Raw genomic sequence first — 19,952 nt, forward strand, 5'->3', positions numbered from 1 at the left:
TAGGAAATTATAGTATATTCCCTATATAATATATCCTTAAGGGAAATCTCTATAAAATATCTATATAATCCGCTTAGTTATTATTTTTAGGATTTCTAGGTAATTTCCTAGAGTTTACTTAATAGCTTTTAAGTTCCTTCTTTTATAAGGAGCCTTAAGGAGTTAAAAGTAACTTCCTTAAAAGAAGTAGATATTATTATAGGTACCTAGATTATTAACTATAGGGTATCTTATAATAGTTATCTTATACTTATAAGTAGTAATATCTTTAATATAGTTATAATACTATTAATAGTAAGGGTTTATTTTAAGGATATATCTTCTTATTTTTTATCTCTTAAGTAAATACTTAATATATATAATAAAGAGGCCTTAATTAGTTAACTACTATATTATACTATAAGAGCGTTATATAGTCTTTTTTAAGTAGCTATCTTTACTAAGTAATTAAAAAAGGAAGCTTTAGAAATTATAAGGGAATATATATTATAGTACGATTAGTTAAGTAGTAAAGATAGCTAGAAGTATTATACTATATATATTATATTCTCTTTATTATAAGACTAAAGCTTATTAAAAAAGGGATTTTTCCTCTTTAATTAAAGTAGTAAGTAATTTATAACTTATAAGTAGGTTATATATAATTCCTTACTAATACCCTATTAATATATTAATACTATATACTTAGGTGCTTTATTAGCTTATACTTCTTAGTAGCGCTCTTATATATTAATACTTATATTAGCTTTAAGTATTTCTTATTAAAGTTAAAGGTCAATTTTCCATTACTTATAAAGCTTTATATTAAGCTTATAAGCTATCTAAGGTATCCTTAAAGTTCTAGTTCTTTTATAAGCTTATTATAATTAACTATATTAAATACGCCCTTAATATCTAGCTATAGGAATAATATAATACTCTTTTAAGCTTAGATTATATATATTAGTTCTATTACTAGTAAGATCGCTACCTTTATAAAGCGCTCCCTCTTATTCTTTATTTATTTATTTAGTAGGATACTATTTACCTTTATTACTCCCGCGATCTTTTAAGCTAATATCTACTTAAGTACTTTCCTTACTATAAGTAAGAGGGAAATTAGTCTTTATCCCCTTACTATATAATAAGCTTTTAGCCTCTTACCTAGCTATTAAAGTACTATTATATTCGCGCTATAAAACCGCCTTAGGAAATATAAGAGTTAAGTATAAGTATTAAAGATTATAGCTAGTTACTAAACTAAGGCTAGTCTATACTTCTTAATAAACCTTAAGAGAACGCTATTTAAGCTTACTACTTTCTAGCTTACTATCTTACTTAGCGCTATTATAACGTTAGCTAGCTAGATTTATTAGTTAACTATAAAGGTCGCTTTAACTATAGGCTAAGGTAGCCCTTAAGTTATATTAGCCTTTAGTAAGAAGAACTTAGCGGCTAATATCTAGGCCTTCCTTTTAAAGGTTTCTATTAATTAGTCCTTACCCTCCTTTAATAGCGGCGGGATATAAGTTAGTTTTAGTAATAGCCTATTATAGAGTCTAGCTTACCTCTTTATATTTTAAAGCTTAGCGTTATTAGCGTTAAATTCTTTTATAAACTCACGCTAATAAGCCTTCCTTACCTCGCGGATAGTTTACTTTTAAGCTACTATTACTTTATATAAGTCTTTTTAGTTTACCTTACTCCTTTTTTACTTATACTTTCTCCTTACCTTCTTAGCCTTTCTTATTACCTTTCTTACTTTTAAGGTAAACTATATATTACCCTTAGATAATACTCGCCTTTAGCGCGGAACTATAGCTATTATAATCTACTTTAAAGTAGTAAAGATATAGTCTAGGTCTTAGTTAATATCCTTTAATATTTAAAGTATTAGCTAGTATAGTCTTAGCTTTAACTAGCTTAGCTTTTACTTCTTTTTACCTTAAGGCTAGTTTAAGTACTCAGACCTAGGTATTAACTTATATTATAATAGTCTAAGGGATATAGTTTAACTTAGTTAAGTTTAAGCTAGGCCTAGTATATTATATCTTAATTTTTAGTATTACTTATATTAAGTTAATAGTACTATCTTTTTAGCTATAAGAAAATCTTATATACTTCCTTTTTAAGGTAGTAAGTTTAAGTTATAGTCTTATCGCCTTTTATATAAGTTATATTATACTATCTAAGGTCTTATTATATTTATCTTAGAGTAGGTAATAAAGATTAAAGTCCCTTATTATTATTATAAGGTACTTTAGTTTAATTACGCTTATTTCTTATAACGCTTTAGTCTTCGCGGCCCTTAATAGTAAGTAAATCGCTTATAGTTTAGTACTATCTTCAAAAACTACCTTACTTTAGTTTAATCTAAACTAAGGCGACTATATACCTAGCTTAAGCCTTTTATATATATATAGTATATACCTCCCCTCCTTATAAACTAGCTATAGGGCGCTGCTTTAAGGGGTTATAAGAATATACCCTTATATTCCTATTTTACTGTTATAAAGAAATAACAGGCATAGGGAGGCTTTATAGAATAAGCTAGTAAAAAGAGGCTCTATAATATAGTCTAAGGGAATAACCCTTAAAGATAAAGACCTCTACTAGATAACTATACCTTCCTCTAGGAAAAGCGGGTCAGGATAAGCCTATCCTTACAAACAAAAATATGCATAAAATGCATAAGTTAATTACGAGCAGAACGGATACCCTATTGCCTATTTTGGCTAGCGGTTCCGAAGATATCCGCGATACGAGAATAGGTAGGGCATAGAACATTCTAGTTAAATCCACTACTCATGCTAGAACCCATAGTCTTACGTCAACCATCACGCCACAATCAGACCACCTACTAAGTTAGGAAGATATACTATAGATAGAGCTTTTTAAGCACTATAGAATGTGCTAGAAAGCTGACTAATTGGTCTACTAGTGGGCGAGCAATGGTCTATAAAAGACGAAGGATTTCCCTGGGAGTAGTAGATAGAACAAGCAAGTTTACAAGCATCTTTTGCAACGCTATTCTTTTAATATATTATTCAGCCCCTTATATGCTCGTTATAAATTCCGGACGAAATCCTACCCTATACTCCTTCGACCGATCTTTCCGCTTACGTCATCGATTACCCGATTCTGCGCTTATTGCTTATACCTTCTTATAGGGGTAAGGCCCTATCTCTTAGTATAGCTTTTACCTCTTATAGTACTATTAAGTTAAAGCTAGCTTAGTAGTAAAGCGCTAGCTATATTAGTATATATCTCTTTTATATATTCTAGAATAATACTTTTAATTATATATAAGTAAGGTTAAGGTAAAAGGGTTTATTTATATAAGGAAGGAGGTGCTTTATCTTTTAGCGCTTCTTTATTTACTATACCTATAAATATCGTTTATACTTAGTTTAGCCTCCTTAGCCTTACTAGCTAGCGGGTATTTTAAGCTTAACCTCTTATCTTAGCGCGGTTTACTTAGTCCTTACTTTTAAACTATAGTCGAATTAAGAACGCCCTAGGTTTTAATAGTAGGTAGTACTTATTACTTAGTATATACCTAGGTATTTATAAACCGTTAAAGTCTTTATAAGTAGTTTTCCCTTACTTTCTCTTAAGCTTTATTCGCTATAAGGTAAGTTTAAGTTTATAATTAATAGTCCCCTTAATATAAGATATAGTTATAAGGGATTTCGCCCTTTTTAATCTTATATTTATCCTCCCTTTTATTATATACTATACTCTTATATTAGCTAAAGAGTTATATTAATATATACTACTTAGCGATATAGCTATACTTATAGTAATTATAGTACCTCTATAGTTAAATAGACTTATTATAGGGTTTATATTAAAAGATTTATACTTTAAGGGCTAAGCTTAAGTTATAAAGCTTATTAGCCCCCTTTAAGCTACCGACCTTAATAAGTATAGTTATCGCTATTAATATCTTAAATTAAAAGTATAGCACTTAAGCTTAAAGGACCTTAACTTTATTTACTTTTATAATCTTATAAAGTAATTACTCTCTATTTACTATTATTACCTTTAGAAGGACGTTCTTAGTAACTACTATATATATATAGCGGGTAATTATAGCCTCTAGCCGAAATATAGCTTTAACCTAGCCTTAGTCCCTTTAATAAGCTCTCGCTAAGGTATTAAATATAACCGCGATATCTTTACTTTAAAGGCGTCTCGCCGCTATAGTATAAGTAGCCTTTAAGGCTATATTTACTACCTTTACTATATCTTTTAGTTCGCGGCTTAGGATTTTAAGCGGTGCTTTAATAAGGACTATAATAATCTCGCGTTTATAGTATAATAAGACCTACTTTACCGCGGCTTTATATTAAGTTAGTCCTTTAGTCTTAGCCGCGATCGCGGCCTAGGTTTACTTTAGGCCCCCTAGGCCTAAAGCGATACTTAAGTAGAGTTTTTCCTTAACTACCTCTTTAATTACTTCCTTAATTATTATCGTAAAGCTCCGTATTAAGCTGAGCTCTGGCGAGAGCAAGAAAAGACGCGATTTTGGCGCGCATTTCATGTCCGGTATATTGAAGCAAGGGTTGGCGCACGCGTGGCCAATGAGAGTACGGTTTGCATGGCACGGATTCTACGGCCCCGCTTCCCACGCTGCAGAGATGCCTGGCTCACCCAGCCGCGCGATTGGCCGGAGCGGGGGAGCCAGCTGCGCATTTTCCTCCGGGTCCCTTTTAGGGTCCATGGCGGGGAAGCATCTCTCTTTCCAGCGCTCGCATGAAGCACCACAGCAGCGTCGGGGTTCGGACGGAGTTGCATATCCGATGGCGATGGGTGCCACTGTCATCTTCCCCCGACCTTGTAGGTTCGTTCATTCCTCGTGCCCGAATACCCAAATGCACCGAGCAGAGGCCAGGCCACGGGCATGGTGGCGTGGGCGAGCATGAAGGCAGAAGGAGCCATTGTTTGAGGCCTAACAACCCAACGACTCAAGAGGGCCTCGGCGCTGACCAAAGCTCGACCCAACCCCGTTTAGGCCTTCGCATAACTTGTGTCATGTGGTTTCTCATGATGCGGCAGCAAAGACAGCCGGGGCAGGCTGTATGTACGAATAGGTCGCCGCATCCTCGGCATCCGGGGGCATGGATGGTCGCTGTAAAATTATTAGCGCTACAGTGCACGCCGAGGCCAGCGCTCTGTTCCACTGGCGCCATTGTTCCATTTTTCTGCCCGACTGTTCCATCCTCCGCCCGCTGACGTCGACGCCCACTCCTTCTCCAACCAACAGCCACTGTCGCTCTCAGCCTGTCGGTCCCGCAACGCTACGCCTCACAGCCTCCTCCTGCTCCTCTCGCCCCTTTGACCTGCGGTGCATCGTGGCCTTTGGACTTCATCCACCTACGACATCTCAAGCGCCCTCGCCGGTCCTCGGGCTCCGACGACGCTCACCGCATCCTCGCCAACCACCATCCCCGCCCGAAGCTGACGAGGCCCCCTGTGGAAAAGGACGCCCCTCGATTCGCCCCACACCCACCCACGTCCCATTGAGCGGCGGAACCAAACACTCCTCGTCGTCGCTGCGGCAGACGTGTCATAGCCCGTCTGCGAGGAAAGCCCGCCGTCGCCATGGCCGCGCCCTTCCGCGTCAAGGCCCTCTACGAGTACTCGTCGCCCCACGACGACGACCTCAACTTCGCCGCCGGCCAAATCATCACCGTCACCGACCAGGAGGATGCCGACTGGTACGAGGGCGAGTACCTTGACGACGACGGCGCCAAGAGGCAGGGCATCTTTCCCTGCAATTTTGTCGAAAAGTACGAGCCCACCGCGCCCCCGAGGCCTGCGAGGACCCGTCCCAAAAAGGACCCCGAAGCTGCTCAGCCGTCCCCGGAACATGTATCCGTCCCGCCTCCGGCTGCCCCGGTCCATCAAGACCCGAGCCAGGCGGAGCCCGAGATTGAAGAGGCCGACGCGCCCGTACAAAAGAGCCCGCCGGCCGAGTACGTGTCCCCGGCTGCGGCTGTCCCGGCTCCGTCCAAGCCCGCCACGTCTGCTCCCGTCCCGACGTCTCCTCACACAAGCAACATGAGCGAGTCCCGCGCTCCGCCTGCTCCTGCTGCTGCTGCTCCCGCTTCTGCTACCAAGAAACAGCCGGCGGCCCCGCCTCCAGTTTCTGACAAGCCCTCGGGCAACTCCTTCAAGGACCGCATCGCCGCTTTCAACAAGCCCGCGGCACCGCCCGTCGCCCCCTTCAAGCCCAGCGGTCTTAGCGGAGGCGGCGGCAGCGTAAGCTTCATCAAGAAGCCCTTTGTCGCCCCTCCCCCGAGTCGAAATGCCTACGTTCCCCCGCCTCGGGAGACCCCCACGACCCCAATCTATAGACGCGACGAAGACCCTGAAATCAAGGAGAGAGAGGCCGCGAACCTCGAACAAGCGGAAAAAGCCGGGCTGGCCACGACTGCCCAGCAATCGGGCGGCGCGGAAGAGGATCAACCCAAACCGACCAGCCTGAAGGAACGCATCGCCCTGCTTCAGAAGCAGCAGATGGAGCAGGCCCAGCGTCATGCCGAGGCTGCTGCAAAAAAGGACAAGCCCAAGAAGCCGCCCAAGAAGGTGACTGAAGCCTCTGCAGACGCGGACCCCACTGCCGAAGCAGCAGAGCCACATGTGCCGGCTCCGTCGGAGCACAGAGAGGCCGAGGACACAGGGACAAGAACATCCACGGATGAAGTGCACCCGGCTCGAGCCGCTCTTCCGCCGCGGCGCAAGTCCTCCAAGGGCCCCGCGACCGAACTTGTCCACGACAGCAACGACGCCGACATGTCGGGCGCCGGTGACACCTCCGAGGGACAGGATGACACGACTGAGCGCGAAGACAGCGACGAGACGTCTCGGCGCACTGCCCAGCTGCCATCGATCTCGATGACCCCCTCCGCCGCCACCGCCGTCACCCCGAGTGAGGCCGAGGTGGAGGCCGACGAGGCAGAACAAGAGGACGAGGACGATGTTGATCCCGAGGTTAGGCGCAAGGAAGAGCTGCGGGCGAGGATGGCCAAGATGAGTGGCGGCATGGGCTTCCACGGCATGTTTGGAGCTCCAGTGCCTCCCACAGCCATGGCTCCGCCCAAGAAAAAGGCCCCCAAGGCCGAGGCTGACCCCACTGCGGAGGGCGCAGAGGAAACGAGCCCCATTTCTCGCGCAGCCCCTCCGATTCCAACACCAATGGCACTTCCCGGCATGGGGGGCTCAAGGGCATCGGAGGAGACCAAGCGTGCGGGACAAGACGAAGCCGCTCTCCCGTCGAGAGCTGCACCTCCTCCTTTGCCGTCACGGGCAGTCGATGATGACGGCCATGGTCAGCTGGAGGACCAAGACGAGGAAGATGAGGCGACCACGCCGGCCCCGCCCCCGGAGCCCAAAGGTACGCTTCTTGTGTAGCGAGTCGACGCGCTTGAGACGGAGGCTAATAACAATGCAGCACCTCGGCGAGACGCCGGCGGACCGCCGCCTGTGCCTGGAGGTCGACCAGGGCCCCCTCCTGTTCCTGCGGATGGTACGTTTGAAGGCCCCCTTTTACACGGTGACTGTGACAAGCGATTGACATGCTCACGTGCGACCGTAGGCCGACCCCCGCCGCCTCCTCCGGCTGCTGATCTCAAGTCTGCCACGGACGGGTCTGAATCAGACGATGAGCTCTCTGCACGAGAGAGAAACATGGCACACGTGGGCGCCGTTGCGCGATCTCCTCCCATGCCGCCCCATCCCTTGCAAGCTCCCGGGCTTCCGGCAAGATCGCCGCCTCTGTCTCCTCGTCCCGAGGAATCCTCGCCACTGTCCCCCCCCCTGTCTACCACCAATAAGCGGAACAGCAGACCTCCGCCTCCCATACCCGGGTCCGCGCCTGCGCCTCCCCCAGCCCACGGCCGACCACCGCCTCCCCCACCCCCTGGAGGTTTGCCGCGAGATTCGACCGCAGATGGGCCCCCTACGCCCGCCGTCCCGACAAGACCGCCCCAAGCCGGCGAAGAGGAAAACGAGGAGAATACCGAATACGAAGGCGACTATGACACCGACATTGCATCGTCGGTCCCTCACAAGGACGCGCTGAAGGCGCATGCTCGGGACTCGAGTCTAGAAGATAATGGGTCCCAGTCTCCCGCCAAGGACGCTCCGCCAACCCAACCGCCGCCTGTTCCTGCTGCCTTGGCTCCGCGAGCGGTCCCGCCCCCTATCCCCACTCAGCCGCCACCCGAGAGCAGTACGCGGCGGTCGGTGGACGTGCCTCGAGCCGCGCCCCCGCTTCCACCCCAGGGCAAGGAGGCGCCATCGCCCCGGATTGGCGATGATTACGATACCCACAACCACGCGGCGTCGGCAGCCGGCGGGTTCAGCTCGAGCTACGGCCACAAAACGCCCAAGATCGAAGAGGAGGCATACTTCCCCGGCTCTCCGTCTGCCACGTCCCCGCCCGAGAGGAGGGTTCCACCTGCTACCCCTGGCACGCGTGCCCCCCACAGGCAGTCGATGGACGTGGCCAGAACGAGCATGAGCGGCCGAAGGTCGACAGACATTGTTCGACCCTCGATGGAATCGGGCTTCATTGCCAACGACATCGACCTCGCCGTCCAGAGCGGATGGTGGAAACAAGCCAACCAGGTGCCCCCCGTGCTGCAAGGGCGGCGAGACATGTACTTTGAGAGTGAGGAGTCGATGACGACAAACCAGGGGTCAAAGACGACCGTCACGCGAGAGATATTCGTGCTCTTCCAGGACTACTCGCAGACGGTGCTGACGGTGCGCTACGATCCGTACAACGCCTCGGACGTGGAGCTGGAGCAGCGACACGAGTCGCCTCCTCGAGCCCTCCGGCAGGACCAGATGGAGGAGTTCCACGATCTGTTTGGACGTCGCATCTCGGAGGCCGCTTCGTCCAAGAAGGACACGGTGGTTGGGGACGGCACGCCCCAGGGCCTGGTCGCCGAGCTGCTGCGGCCGTTCAAGGACGCGCTGCGGCCAGTCGGCACGCGCGCGTACGGGGCGCTCGTCTACTCCAACATGGCCAACGCGTCGACGCAGCAGCACGACGTGATCCGGCCGGGCGACATCATGTCGGTGCGCAACGCCAAGTTCCAGGGCAAGCATGGACCGATGCACGCCAAGTATTCGGCCGAGGTGGGCAAGCCAGACCACGTCGCGGTGGTGGCGGAGTGGGACGGGACCAAGAAGAAGGTGCGGGCCTGGGAACAGGGCCGAGAGAGCAAGAAGGTGAAGCTGGAGAGCTTCAAGCTGGACGACCTGCGCAGCGGCGAGGTCAAGATCTGGAGAGTGGTGCCGCGCAGCTGGGTTGGCTGGAACGGCCAGGCCTGAGCTGGACCGCCCCGGGGGTAATTGGGGCTTGGCGGCCGGACCCTGAAGGCGGGCGGTGCGGGCTGCTCGAGTCAGTCCCCGTTGTTGGGAGATGGTCTCTTGTTTTCCTCGCGCACGCAGTTTGATTTGCTGGGAGTGAGCCCTTTTGACTGTTGCCCGTCACATGTCGTGCCATAGCACAGTAGTATAGCACAGTAGTGTGTGCGTGTTTCAACCTGCAAGCTTTGGCATCGGCTACGTGTCAAGAGCATATGATTCTATTGTGTCCACCATTGCGCCTGTACGATTTGAGGCTGCCACCGGGAGAAGAACGACGAGGGAAGTGAGAATGGAGGCCACATGACCGGAGCAGCCGTTGACTTGCGCTTGGCTGGCCGTCGGCTTGTGGCCAGATAGCTCTCCTCGTCGACTCCCTTTTGCTCTGTTCGACAAGAGAGTATGCGATGCCATGTCAAGAGGCGAGCAGCGGATACGCCTTTGGTCTCTTGACACATACACTGTCCTACACAACATAGCGCAAGAAGCACATCGGATCCCTCCACTCGGGATTCGGACGAGGGAGGCAGACACCCGACATGTCAGTCTCTGGATTGGGGAATGGCCTGGCCTGGTTCGATGGCACGCGTGGTCGCACGGCCTGTATTGGAGTGGCCTGTCTGTCGACTGTGGCAAACAAAGGAGAGGGGGTCTCCTTGGGCACTGACTGTCCAGCACGCTCAGCCCATTGAGCGAGATACCTGGGTCTACGTCGACGGCGTATGAGCCAACCGGGGCCAGGGGGGCTGCTCTACTTGATGGGAGAAAGGACGGCGTCTGCTCTGCGGTTGGCCCTTTGACGACGAGGAGTCGCATCATGTACTCTTCTCGTATGAGGATTGATACACGACGGAAGGGAGGCGTGGTTTACTTGCCTCGGGCCCTTGCTTCCCGGAGGATGTCCAAGGGCCGGAATGGAGGAGGGAAAGCCAGCGAGGAGTGAAGCAGTGGTGTAGTCGTGCAGTAGCTAAAGGCATTTGCTCGTGCAGCCTGATTGATGTACGTGCAGTATACTGAAGGCTCAATGGACGGCGAGGGGAGGGAAAAGCAAATGAGGACCACGGCCCACGATTCACGGTCGAGGAGCGGATATGCGGACGGAGAGCTCGTGGATTAGGAGTAGTCTCGAGGGTCCCTGTGCTCGAGCAGCCTGTGGAATCCAATCATGTTGTTGCGTAACGAGCAAGCCGAGGTGAGGCAGCGGACCTAGAGGAATCCGAGAAGGAAAGAAAGGGTGTCTGGGGCGACGAAGAAGTGAGGCACACCAAAGGGCATCGGGTAATAGCTTGAAGCCTGATGTGGTTGTACGAGTAGATGAGCTGGCAACACACACCCGCCTTGATGGATGGGCAGGCCCGGCTTCTCCAATGGCGGCCCTTCTTCTTTAATGGTTCTACTGAAGGGGATTAGTCTTGTCCTCTTCCCTCTCGGGCTCTGGCCCGTCAGCCGCTCATGCTCCGAGTCCGGAGACAGGGAGCGCCTGTCTATTTCAGTCACTTCGGAATGATGATGGCCGGTGCTGCCTTGCTGGCTCCTCGCTGAAGACACCGAAGAAAGGCAAAGAGGCGCAGTATCGAGAATCGGCCATGTAGATGGAAAATGCAAGACTGCCGAATCGAGCTTTGCAAATAACCGCGCCAAAAGAGGGAGACGGGATCAGACGAAAGATGGAGAAGAAGCAGAAGGAGCTAAAGGACATACGAGAGGTGGACAAGGAGCATGGATGGCTCGGAGAATGGCGCGGCGGTTGTCCGTCGCTCCTCGCGGGAGAGCGAGGACGCGGGTGGGAGAAGAGCGTGGCCGGGCCGAAGCCGCGCGAATGAGCGACTGACACGCATGCCATGGCCCGCCGCCGCCCAGGCTGTGGCATCTCGCCATTTTCCCTCTCGCCGGGCCAGTCGTTGGGGCTTGTCATGCGCTTACACGAATGCAATGGCACCGAGGAGGAGAGGGACGATGAAGGAGGACCGGGGACTAAACGGGGCCATCTGATTCCCCGGTGATACGGCCGGTATGGCGCTGGGATTCAGACAGCACAGCCAAAGACATCCGTCAAGGGCCGTTGGACTTTGATCTGGCACCGTGGACACACGGGAGCGGGTGGAAGCCGTGTAGCTTTGCCGGTGATTCGCAGCCCCCTGCTCTGTAGGCCCGCTCGGTTTCACGATGAAGCACCGCCCACTCGTCACGGCTCATCGATGGCTTGTCCCTCGTCTGCTCCATGGGCGTCATCGTGGACGAGGCAAACAAACAGCCACAACGCCCAACCCAGCCTCGAGTCCAGACACGGTGCGCACATAGAGGTAGGACGCACGCCTGCATGCTGTGCTCCGTCTGCCTTGTGCCACTCGCTGCAACGCGGCACACGAGAGAAAAGGCAACGCCATGACGCGCCGACGACGGGTATAGGCATCGCAGCAGCCCGGGGATGAGCAGCCCGTCCAAGATTGAAAAGCCACCCATGCACAGGCCGTGTTGATACGGTTCCCCAAGCGGAAGAAGAGGGCTCGATAGATCGATTCAGCTGCCGTAGCGTGCAGCCTGCAACAGGCAGACGGGGGCGTTTTGGCGCCATGCTCTTCCGGCGGGCTCGATGCACATGCTGCGGGGAAGATGCAGCCTCTGCCGGTTGGCAGCGTCTGGGCTTAATGGGGGTTTACTCCGGAGGCAGGGCGCGTCGTGTGAGGTTTGCTAGGTAGGGGTCCGGTGCTGGTTGGGGGGAAAGGGAGTCGGATGCGTCGGATACACCCGAAGACGCTTGTACAGTAGAGTCTGTTGTCGGGAGTGAATCCAAGGCGAGGGGGTCGTCAGTGGGAGCTCGGATGTCATGAGCGAGCGGATGTGAGAGGGATGGGTTGAAACGATAGTTGCTGCTGAGGTGAAAGAAGAAAGGAGTCCAGAGTCTAGACGGACCCCGTGTGGAAGCCCGGCTCGAATCGAATCGAAGGGGGAGCACGGCAGAGCAGCATCCAGGCTCCGATACACACATGCCGCTGCCATGTCCACCCTCGAGACGATAGACGCTGTTGCCTGCTGTTGCCTGCTGTTGGGAGGGGGGGAAACAACACATGTTTGTACATACTGTAAAGCACGCACATATAACAACAGGACGACGGGCCGTCTACTAAGCAGCGTGAGCCGCGAGGACAGTGTCCCCCCACACGCGGACCGATCCGGGACGAGTTGGGCAGCAACAAGGCCGGCCCACCGTGGGTCGCGGCTCCGATCTGGGATCACCCTGATGGCTTGGATCTTGGCAACGGGGGTGGTGGCGATGGCTTCCCTCTTTGTTCGCCTCCAGCCATGCGGTTGCTTGCGTAGGTTTCGGGGCAAGACGAGGAAGGGGAAGGTAAACACAGTGGCACGCTTACAGGGCATCACATGCATCTGATCGTCGCTCTCGGTGAGGAGGAACCAGAGCATCAAAGTTTGAAGTTGTTGGTTCGAGGAGGAGGGGCAGCGTCCCGGCAGAATAGAGGAGGGCACCATCACCCCTCGACGGCTCTGGTATCCGTGAAGCCGCCAGGGTTCAGTAGTCGATGCAACCCGCCCACATGCATACATCAATCGGCCGAAGCAAAAAAAGAAAGGAAAGGAAATCAGGGTTGCGGTGCTCGGCGGTCGGTGCCTCGTGCCCAGGCGACTAATAACAGCGGCAAAGAACGGGCTCGCGTCGCACAACGGTGTGATGAGGCCACCACGCAAGTATTCGGCACTGGCGAGACAGATGCTTACCGTTCCTTGATAATCGTCGAGGATGGCAGTGGCCTCCGTCGGGGAAACGCGGCTCGGAGCTGGGTTGGAGGGGGGCGAGAACTGCCACGCCGTCTTGCTCACGGCCAGCGAACGAGTGAGGCGAGGGAGGCCTGACAAAAAGATGCGAATATTCACAGTGTAAGCAGCAATGGAAAGCGGCCACTCGCGGGGGGGGGGCAGCCTGGTCGGGGGCAGGACGGCGACGTCTGGCCCATCATACGATGCCGCATGCAACGCATGTATGGAACGTTCTTCTCTGCGCAGCTTACCAAGGGCAGCATCCGCGATGATTCGAAGACGAGGGGGCTTCCAAAGTGTACAATGTGCGTGTGTCTGCCCATGCCACGCCATGCTGCCCACCCCCTTTGGCCTGGTTGGTTGGCTGTACGGTCAGACAGCAAGCAGAAGCAACTCCCTCCCATGTGGGCAGTTTGCGGGGCGGGGGGGGGCTGCGTCCTTTGCAGGCATCATCCCCAAGAAACGTGGTCACTCGACGGGCTTGAGAGCCTTTTTTGTTTGCGCAGCCGCCCTCGCCGTGTCTCGCCTCGCGTCACAAGCTCCGTCAGCCGCGGAATCATGAGCCATCATCACGGCCTCGGGCTAAACGGAGCCAAGCCCCACGGGCCATGCCATGAGTTTCAAGACAGAAGTCCAAGCAAGAAAAGCAAAAAGAAAAAAGAAAAAAAGGGCAGCCCGAGCCACGAGGGGGATTCGCCTCGTCTCCCGGCGACCTCCCCCCTTCGGCAGTTTTTCTTACGGAGAGGGGCGCTTATGGCACCGTGTGCGTGCAAGGGGCGAGGTCCGAATGGTTGGAGAGCAAACTGCCACCTGCCTCGGGGGCGCGTCTTCGCTCGTTGGTCGTCGGCCGCTCGTTGCTTGGGGCCGGGCTGGGGGCTCATCGCTGGGGGCTCATCGCTGGGGACGCAGGAGAGTCAACGAGGCAAGAGAGTGAAAGGAGAGGACGAAAACCTCCGCTACCCAACGCCCTTTGGCCCTGACTAACTAACTGCATGTAACTTACCTAGCATGCTGAACATAACTTACGTGGTGCAACGTCAACCCACAGCCAAAGCCCCGGGGCCACCTCCATCGTCATCGTCAGCGAGCCAAGCAGCTACCAGACGCCGCCGATGAGACGTCTCCTTGTCCTTCTCTCCCTCACCCGCTCTGCCTGTCCTTTCTCCCCATAGGCCCAGGCTCCTCCTGACACAGACCCCCAAACCCCCCCTTTTCCGGGATCTACAAACCCACTCCCCTCTCCACACACTCATATCCGCTCACACACACACACACTCACTCACTCACTCACTCACTCACACCCCCTTCTTCGTCAGCCGGAGCCATCCGTAAGCGCCACACACACTGTGACCGGCCTCTCGCGCACCCCAAGCCCGAGCGAGACGCTGTCGGGCCGCCGGCAATGGATCAAAGCCCTAACCGACCGGGAAGGGGGGGATTCGGGGTAAAGAACAGACCCCGTTGCCTGTCCGTTTGCCTGGCGAACCAAAAAAGGAACGAGAAAGAGGCGGGCGAGGCTTGCGCATCGTCGTCGGCTTGTCGCCGTCGTGGCATGACGCTTATAGCTCCCCCGGTCGAGGCGGTGCCATGTCTTGATTCGCAAGCAAACCATTGACTGACCTGCCGTCTCTGCCTTTCCCTTCCCACACCCTCGGCTGGACGCCTTGGGAGCCATCGTGGTCCTCCCCCCCCCCCCACCCCTTTCAGTAGAAGCTATATATCGCCCTGCGTGATGCCCCTACCCGTGGGCTCGTCACCAGACGCCTTCTCTTCTTTGCCGTTTCCGCACTTTGACATAGTCTTCATCCCATATCCGCCACTACTTTGAATTAAAGTGTTCAAATAATACAAGTGCACACACCCACTTCTTGCACTTATACGCACCCACCTTCTCCAAGGCAACCTCTTCGCGCCGCCCGCCTTGACATATACAACACCACCACAACCTCTTTCTCAACACAACATGGCGTCTATAACCAGCAGAAGAGGGCAGGCCAAGCCCCAGCTAATGTCCTCATCGACGCCTGTCACGACCACCTCCACACCCCACCCTTCGTCTCATGAAGCTCCTCACTCCGCCGCACCGTCACACAATGGGCCGCATCAGCAAAGAACACAATTCGGGACGAGGAGTGGGCAGAGCGAGGAGGCAGAAGGAGACGAGGTAGATGAAGACCAGGAGGAAGGCGATGAACTCACGGATGACATCGAGGAGCCCTCCACGCCACCATCCATCACCCTATTCCCCCCGGAACCTTCATCCTCCACCACGTCCGTCAACACCTACAACTCCCTGCTCTCCGAAGATGACGAAGACGATGTCCACGACGACGCCGCAAACGGCACCGGCTCAATCTACTGCGCCGACGACGCCGCCACCCCCGTCGTCCTGCCCCCCCGCTACCGCCCAGCCGGCCTGGTGATCCCCGCCGACCCGGCCCTCCGGCCCTCAGACCCCTACACCTTCGGCCGCCTCTTCCCCTCCCTCGACCGCCTGGCCATCCGGCACGACGACGCCTCCGCGGACGGCAACATGAACCTGCGCGTCGAGACCGTCGTGGCCCCCGGGATGCGCTCCGGCTCTCTCGCCGGCCCCGGCCCCGTGCTGGGCCGCAGCCGCCGCGCCGCCACCGTCCAGCTCTTCCACCTGCGCATGCACAACCTCGCCCGCCGCGAGTTCTCCCTCCGCCGCTACTGCCGCGACTCGGGCCGCGAGGTGTGCGGCTGCAAGCGCGCCTACGCGACCCAGCCGTCCCCGTCGCCCGCCGATTCGTCGGCCGGCTTCCCCCGCTCCGTCTCGGCGGCCCTGCGCTCCGTCAAGACGCCCTTCCGCCGGCCCTCCTCCTCTTCCTCGTCGTCTTCGGGCTCCGCTGCTGGCTCCACGCGATCCTCCTCCTCTCTCTTCTCCCGGAGGCCGTCGACACGGGGCAGCCTGGCCACCACGACGGCGCAAAGCGTTTCCCCCGGCAGTCGGCGCGGATCGACCGACTCGGCTGCGAGCTCGCTTTCCGTCGCGACATCGCAGTCCCCGCCGCAGCCGGCCTCGCTCCTCGTCCCCACCGACACCATCAAGCTCGAGTTCAGCAACTACGCGCGCGTCGACGTCCGCCGCCACGGCGCCAGGCGCTACGAGTTCGAGTGGTGGGGCCACGAGTACGCCTGGAAGCGCTCCGTCGACAAGACGCTCAACACCGTCTCCTTCCACCTCGTCCGGGACGGGCACGGAGACCCCGTGGCGCACATTGTCCCTGAGGTGAGGAGTCCGAACCAGGTCAGCGCCGAGGACCGGGCCGGCGGCTGGATTCCTCCGTGCTACATGTGGATCAGCGACCCGGCGGTTGTCGAGGCCATGACGGACGTAGCCGAGTAAGTGTCTGCCCTCGTCGAGCTCGTCTTTCCTCGCTTGTGACTCTAACGGAAACACCGCTGCAGCATCATCGTTGCTACGGGTCTCATGGCCTTGGTCGACGACTGCATCAGGGACCGCTGGCAGGTCAAGAAGCCGGCCCCACTTGTCCCCGCCCGGCCCCACGTCGCCGACGCCGGTCGGTCCAGGTCCGCCGTGCGCGACTTCTTCTCCCGCAGACTGTCGACGCAGCATTCCCACAGCCCGCTGCGCGTCGCGAGAACGCTGACTGTTCACTGAGGACTGTCGTCATCGCGCCCCGTCACCCAGTCGGTGGCGAGTTTCTCGAAGCCTCCATGTTTCACATCCCGTGCACGGAATCTTTTGTCTTACTACAGAGTTGTAATCATTTATTCTCTTCTTGCCCTCGGCTCTTGCCGCGATGACATCAGCAGCTCAGGTGTTTAGGCACGGGTAATGGTAATCAGAGACATGATCTTGGCGAGCATGAGCAAGCAACGCGTTTAGGTATAGCTTTGGAGCTGGGCGGGCGTCCGTACGAAGTGTCTGGCGTTGAGATTCGCAGATGCAAAGAGACCGCTCTGGCGTTGAGCAATTAGTAGCCAGGATGACAACAAAGACGAATAATATCCATCACTCTTCTCCACAGCAGGACCTGTGCAAGGTTGACCAAGTGCATGTCAAGGCGTTGAGTGATGATCCATCTATTCGGCCAACGGTCCCTGAGACGATGGTGTCTGCCGTCTCGGATCCCTTTCCGGTTCACTACCAGTGCCACGGAAAGAAACCTCCGTCCAAAACTCCGCGCTATGCTCACAAGGCGTCGATGCTCCTAGCCGTTCTGATACCATTCATCATGCCTGCTCCCGAGCCAGCCCCCAAAGTCAAGTTTCATCAGCAGCCGGTCGATGCCCCCAATCTTGCCAGGAGCATATCGGCGGTTTCCACTCGACTCATCTTCAGCCATGGCCCCTTCGGCTTCCCACTCAGCCAAGAATTTCGGATCGCTCTCGAGCGCCCGCAGGGTGTCCACGACTGCCTCTATTCCCTTCCTGGCCTTGCCTTCTACTGCGTGGAGCAGTGCCAGGACCCCTTCCTCTTCTTGTTCCAAGTCGACAAACGCATCGACCACGCCGGCATCCGCTTCGAGGTCCATCGAGATGAAGATGGAATGCAGCCGCCGCATATGCAGAACGAGGTAGTCAATGTGTGTCAAAAGTGCGTATAGCGGTTCGGTGAAGCTTGACTGGGTGAGGAGAAGTCGGCGCGCAAGCGTGCCTAGGAACAGGGTGTGGGCTGTGGAGAGGGTCTGAGGATCGTGTGTTGGGTGATTGCGGGGTGCGTCTGCCTTGCGCCCGTGGTCCGAGGTCTCGTCGGGGAGGAACAAGTCCTGCTCTTCATGGGCCTGCCCGTCTTGGACCGAGGCGGGTGCCGGTGCGCCAGATGGTCCGCCGCCTCGCCTGTCTTGTCGCGCATCGTGGCCCGTCAACCATGAGCTAAACGTTTCCCACATGCCGGCCACAACCTCCGTCTGCAGGTACCCCTCCGTCTCACCAAGGAAGAAAATAACGGCACTTGCCGTCGTCCACGAGCTCCGCAAGGCGGCCGACCTGGCCGACCAGCGCCTCCGTAGTGTGACGGCGTGCTCGCCTGCCCCCATGGGGGCCGCATGGTGGCGCCTCAGAGACGTCATCTTCCACAGATCCGTCAGTCGGATGTGGGCACGGCGCAAAGAAAGCAAGTACGAGTTTATGCACGAGTAGATTTGCAAGTCGGCCGGGGAAATGACCATGTCCAAAGGAGACGGAAGCTCGACGTGGAGCACGGCGGGCACCGAGAATAGCAGGTTCTGGAAGGGCAACGCTTCCAGGCGCGTGGCAACATCAGCGCTCACCAGCTTCTGCTCTGCGCTGAGGGACGGGGGAGTTTCCGACTTGGTGAGTTGCAGTCGCAGCAAATCGCGGGCCAGTTCCAGCTGATCGTCCTCGTCGGCATGCCGTCCTTGCATGGATGCCAGGACCGCCCAAGTCCTGTTGAGGACCGCGGCGACCTCCCCGTCCTTGATGGTCAGATTCTTAAGACCGCTGTCCCGTTCGTGGGAGAGGTTGCCTGCTCTGCGCCACCTGTTTCTTATCTTGTCGTCGGCTTCCTGTGTCAAGGCCAGGGCGAATTCACCGCGGCCAAGCAATAGGAAGTCACGAAGAAGCTGCAGCATCTCGAGCACCTTTGCCAGCGGCAGTAGCTTGGATAGCGTATTCTCGGAGAGCGAAAGGCGGATGGAGGCAATGGTCCTGGAGAAACTGGCGCTGTTGAGGGGGAATGGTAAGCTTGCCAGCTCTTGCAGCTTCGATGAAACGTGGTCCAGGCCTCCGATGCTAGAAGAGGCATCGCCCACGGCACGGATGCGGTTGAGCGACTTGCCGATGTAGAGCATGGACGCAGCCGTGGCCGGAGTGACAAATGACGGCAAATGTTGAGGTGCACAAACGAAGTCCTGCCGAGCAGTCAGCGTCTAGGAAAGAGACAGCGGGTGGTCAAGGGCAGGCTACGTCGTCTGGTGGTTGCGACTTTTGCACAAAGAAATCAGCAGAGCCGAGAGTTGGGAGTCGGCCATAGAGGACCCAGGCAGAGACGTGCTTCAGCCAGGCCGTCTCAGCCACAGCCACCAAGCTCAGGGCAGTCTCGGCCACGTCGCGATATCCGCTCTGGACGTCGACCCTCAAGCGGTTGATCAAGTCGGCGCCTTGGCACGTGTTGCTCTTTGCGGCCATGAAGCGCGCCGTTTCCAGCAGCCATTCCATTATCCTCCTCCACTGCTGGAAGTCGCTCATGACGGCCGTCAGCGGCACGATGTTGTAGGCGCCGACGAGCTCCGGGTCGAGCGTCAGGATGCTCTCCTCGACGTCGAGCACTTTGCGCTGAAAGGCCGAGAGATGGCGAGACTGGATGGCGTTGGCAACGGCGCGGCATATTGCGGACGGGTGAGAAGACGCCAGGCGGGAGGCGTGGGCAACGAGGTCGACATGGACATTGCTAAGGTGAGCGGCCGAGGCTAGCAGCTGGCGCTCGGGAAGAGTGATGGCGTCTGTTTCGAAACTGCATGATCGGAGGAGGGGGGACGGGTGGCCCGAGAGGGAGAGGAGGATCTCGTGGAGCATGGCTCGGTAGCAAGATGGCTGCGAGCAGGCGCGTTAGCCGGCACATGGGAGAGGACATTGGCGTCGTTACCGCTTGGCCCCTCTGTTTGGCCGGAGAGCGTCGCCTATGTCGTGTATGAGGAGGATGATGACACCGAGGAGCTCGTATCGACACATGGATGGTCCGCCTCCCGAGGGGCGGGAGGTAGGCGGCGGTCCGGAGGGTGACGATGGACGGTAGGGGAGGGTCCGTAGCTAGTTTTGTCGACGGCGGCGCAGCAGCTGTTGAGCGAAGCGCGCGAGTTGTCCAG

General features: G+C 54.6%; 3 protein-coding genes across 3 annotated transcripts; 2 read left to right on the top strand and 1 right to left on the bottom strand.

Moving 5' to 3' along the window:
• Positions 1–5,586: 5,586 nt before the first annotated feature.
• HRG_08138 (SH3 domain-containing protein) lies at positions 5,587–9,327 on the top strand (the record flags this gene model as incomplete). Its single annotated transcript, XM_044866609.1, has 7 exons — positions 5,587–5,960; positions 6,042–7,381; positions 7,439–7,513; positions 7,583–7,683; positions 7,780–7,919; positions 7,968–8,151; positions 8,203–9,327. The coding sequence occupies 7 exons, from the start codon at positions 5,587–5,589 to the stop codon at positions 9,325–9,327; spliced, it is 3,339 nt and encodes a 1,112-aa protein (XP_044718498.1).
• Positions 9,328–15,100: 5,773 nt separating this feature from the next.
• On the top strand, positions 15,101–16,783 carry HRG_08139 (uncharacterized protein; the record flags this gene model as incomplete). The annotated part of the gene is made up of 2 exons (XM_044866610.1): positions 15,101–16,503; positions 16,570–16,783. 2 exons carry the CDS (start codon positions 15,101–15,103, stop codon positions 16,781–16,783), a joined length of 1,617 nt encoding a protein of 538 aa, XP_044718499.1.
• A 553-nt stretch (positions 16,784–17,336) lies between these two features.
• HRG_08140 (spc97 / spc98 family domain-containing protein) lies at positions 17,337–19,662 on the bottom strand (the record flags this gene model as incomplete). Its single annotated transcript, XM_044866611.1, has 2 exons — positions 17,337–18,998; positions 19,054–19,662. The coding sequence occupies 2 exons, from the start codon at positions 19,660–19,662 to the stop codon at positions 17,337–17,339; spliced, it is 2,271 nt and encodes a 756-aa protein (XP_044718500.1).
• Positions 19,663–19,952: the final 290 nt, after the last annotated feature.

This window comes from Hirsutella rhossiliensis, assembly GCF_020360975.1.
Source record: "Hirsutella rhossiliensis strain HR02 chromosome Unknown scaffold00009, whole genome shotgun sequence".
NCBI lineage: Eukaryota > Fungi > Ascomycota > Sordariomycetes > Hypocreales > Ophiocordycipitaceae > Hirsutella > Hirsutella rhossiliensis.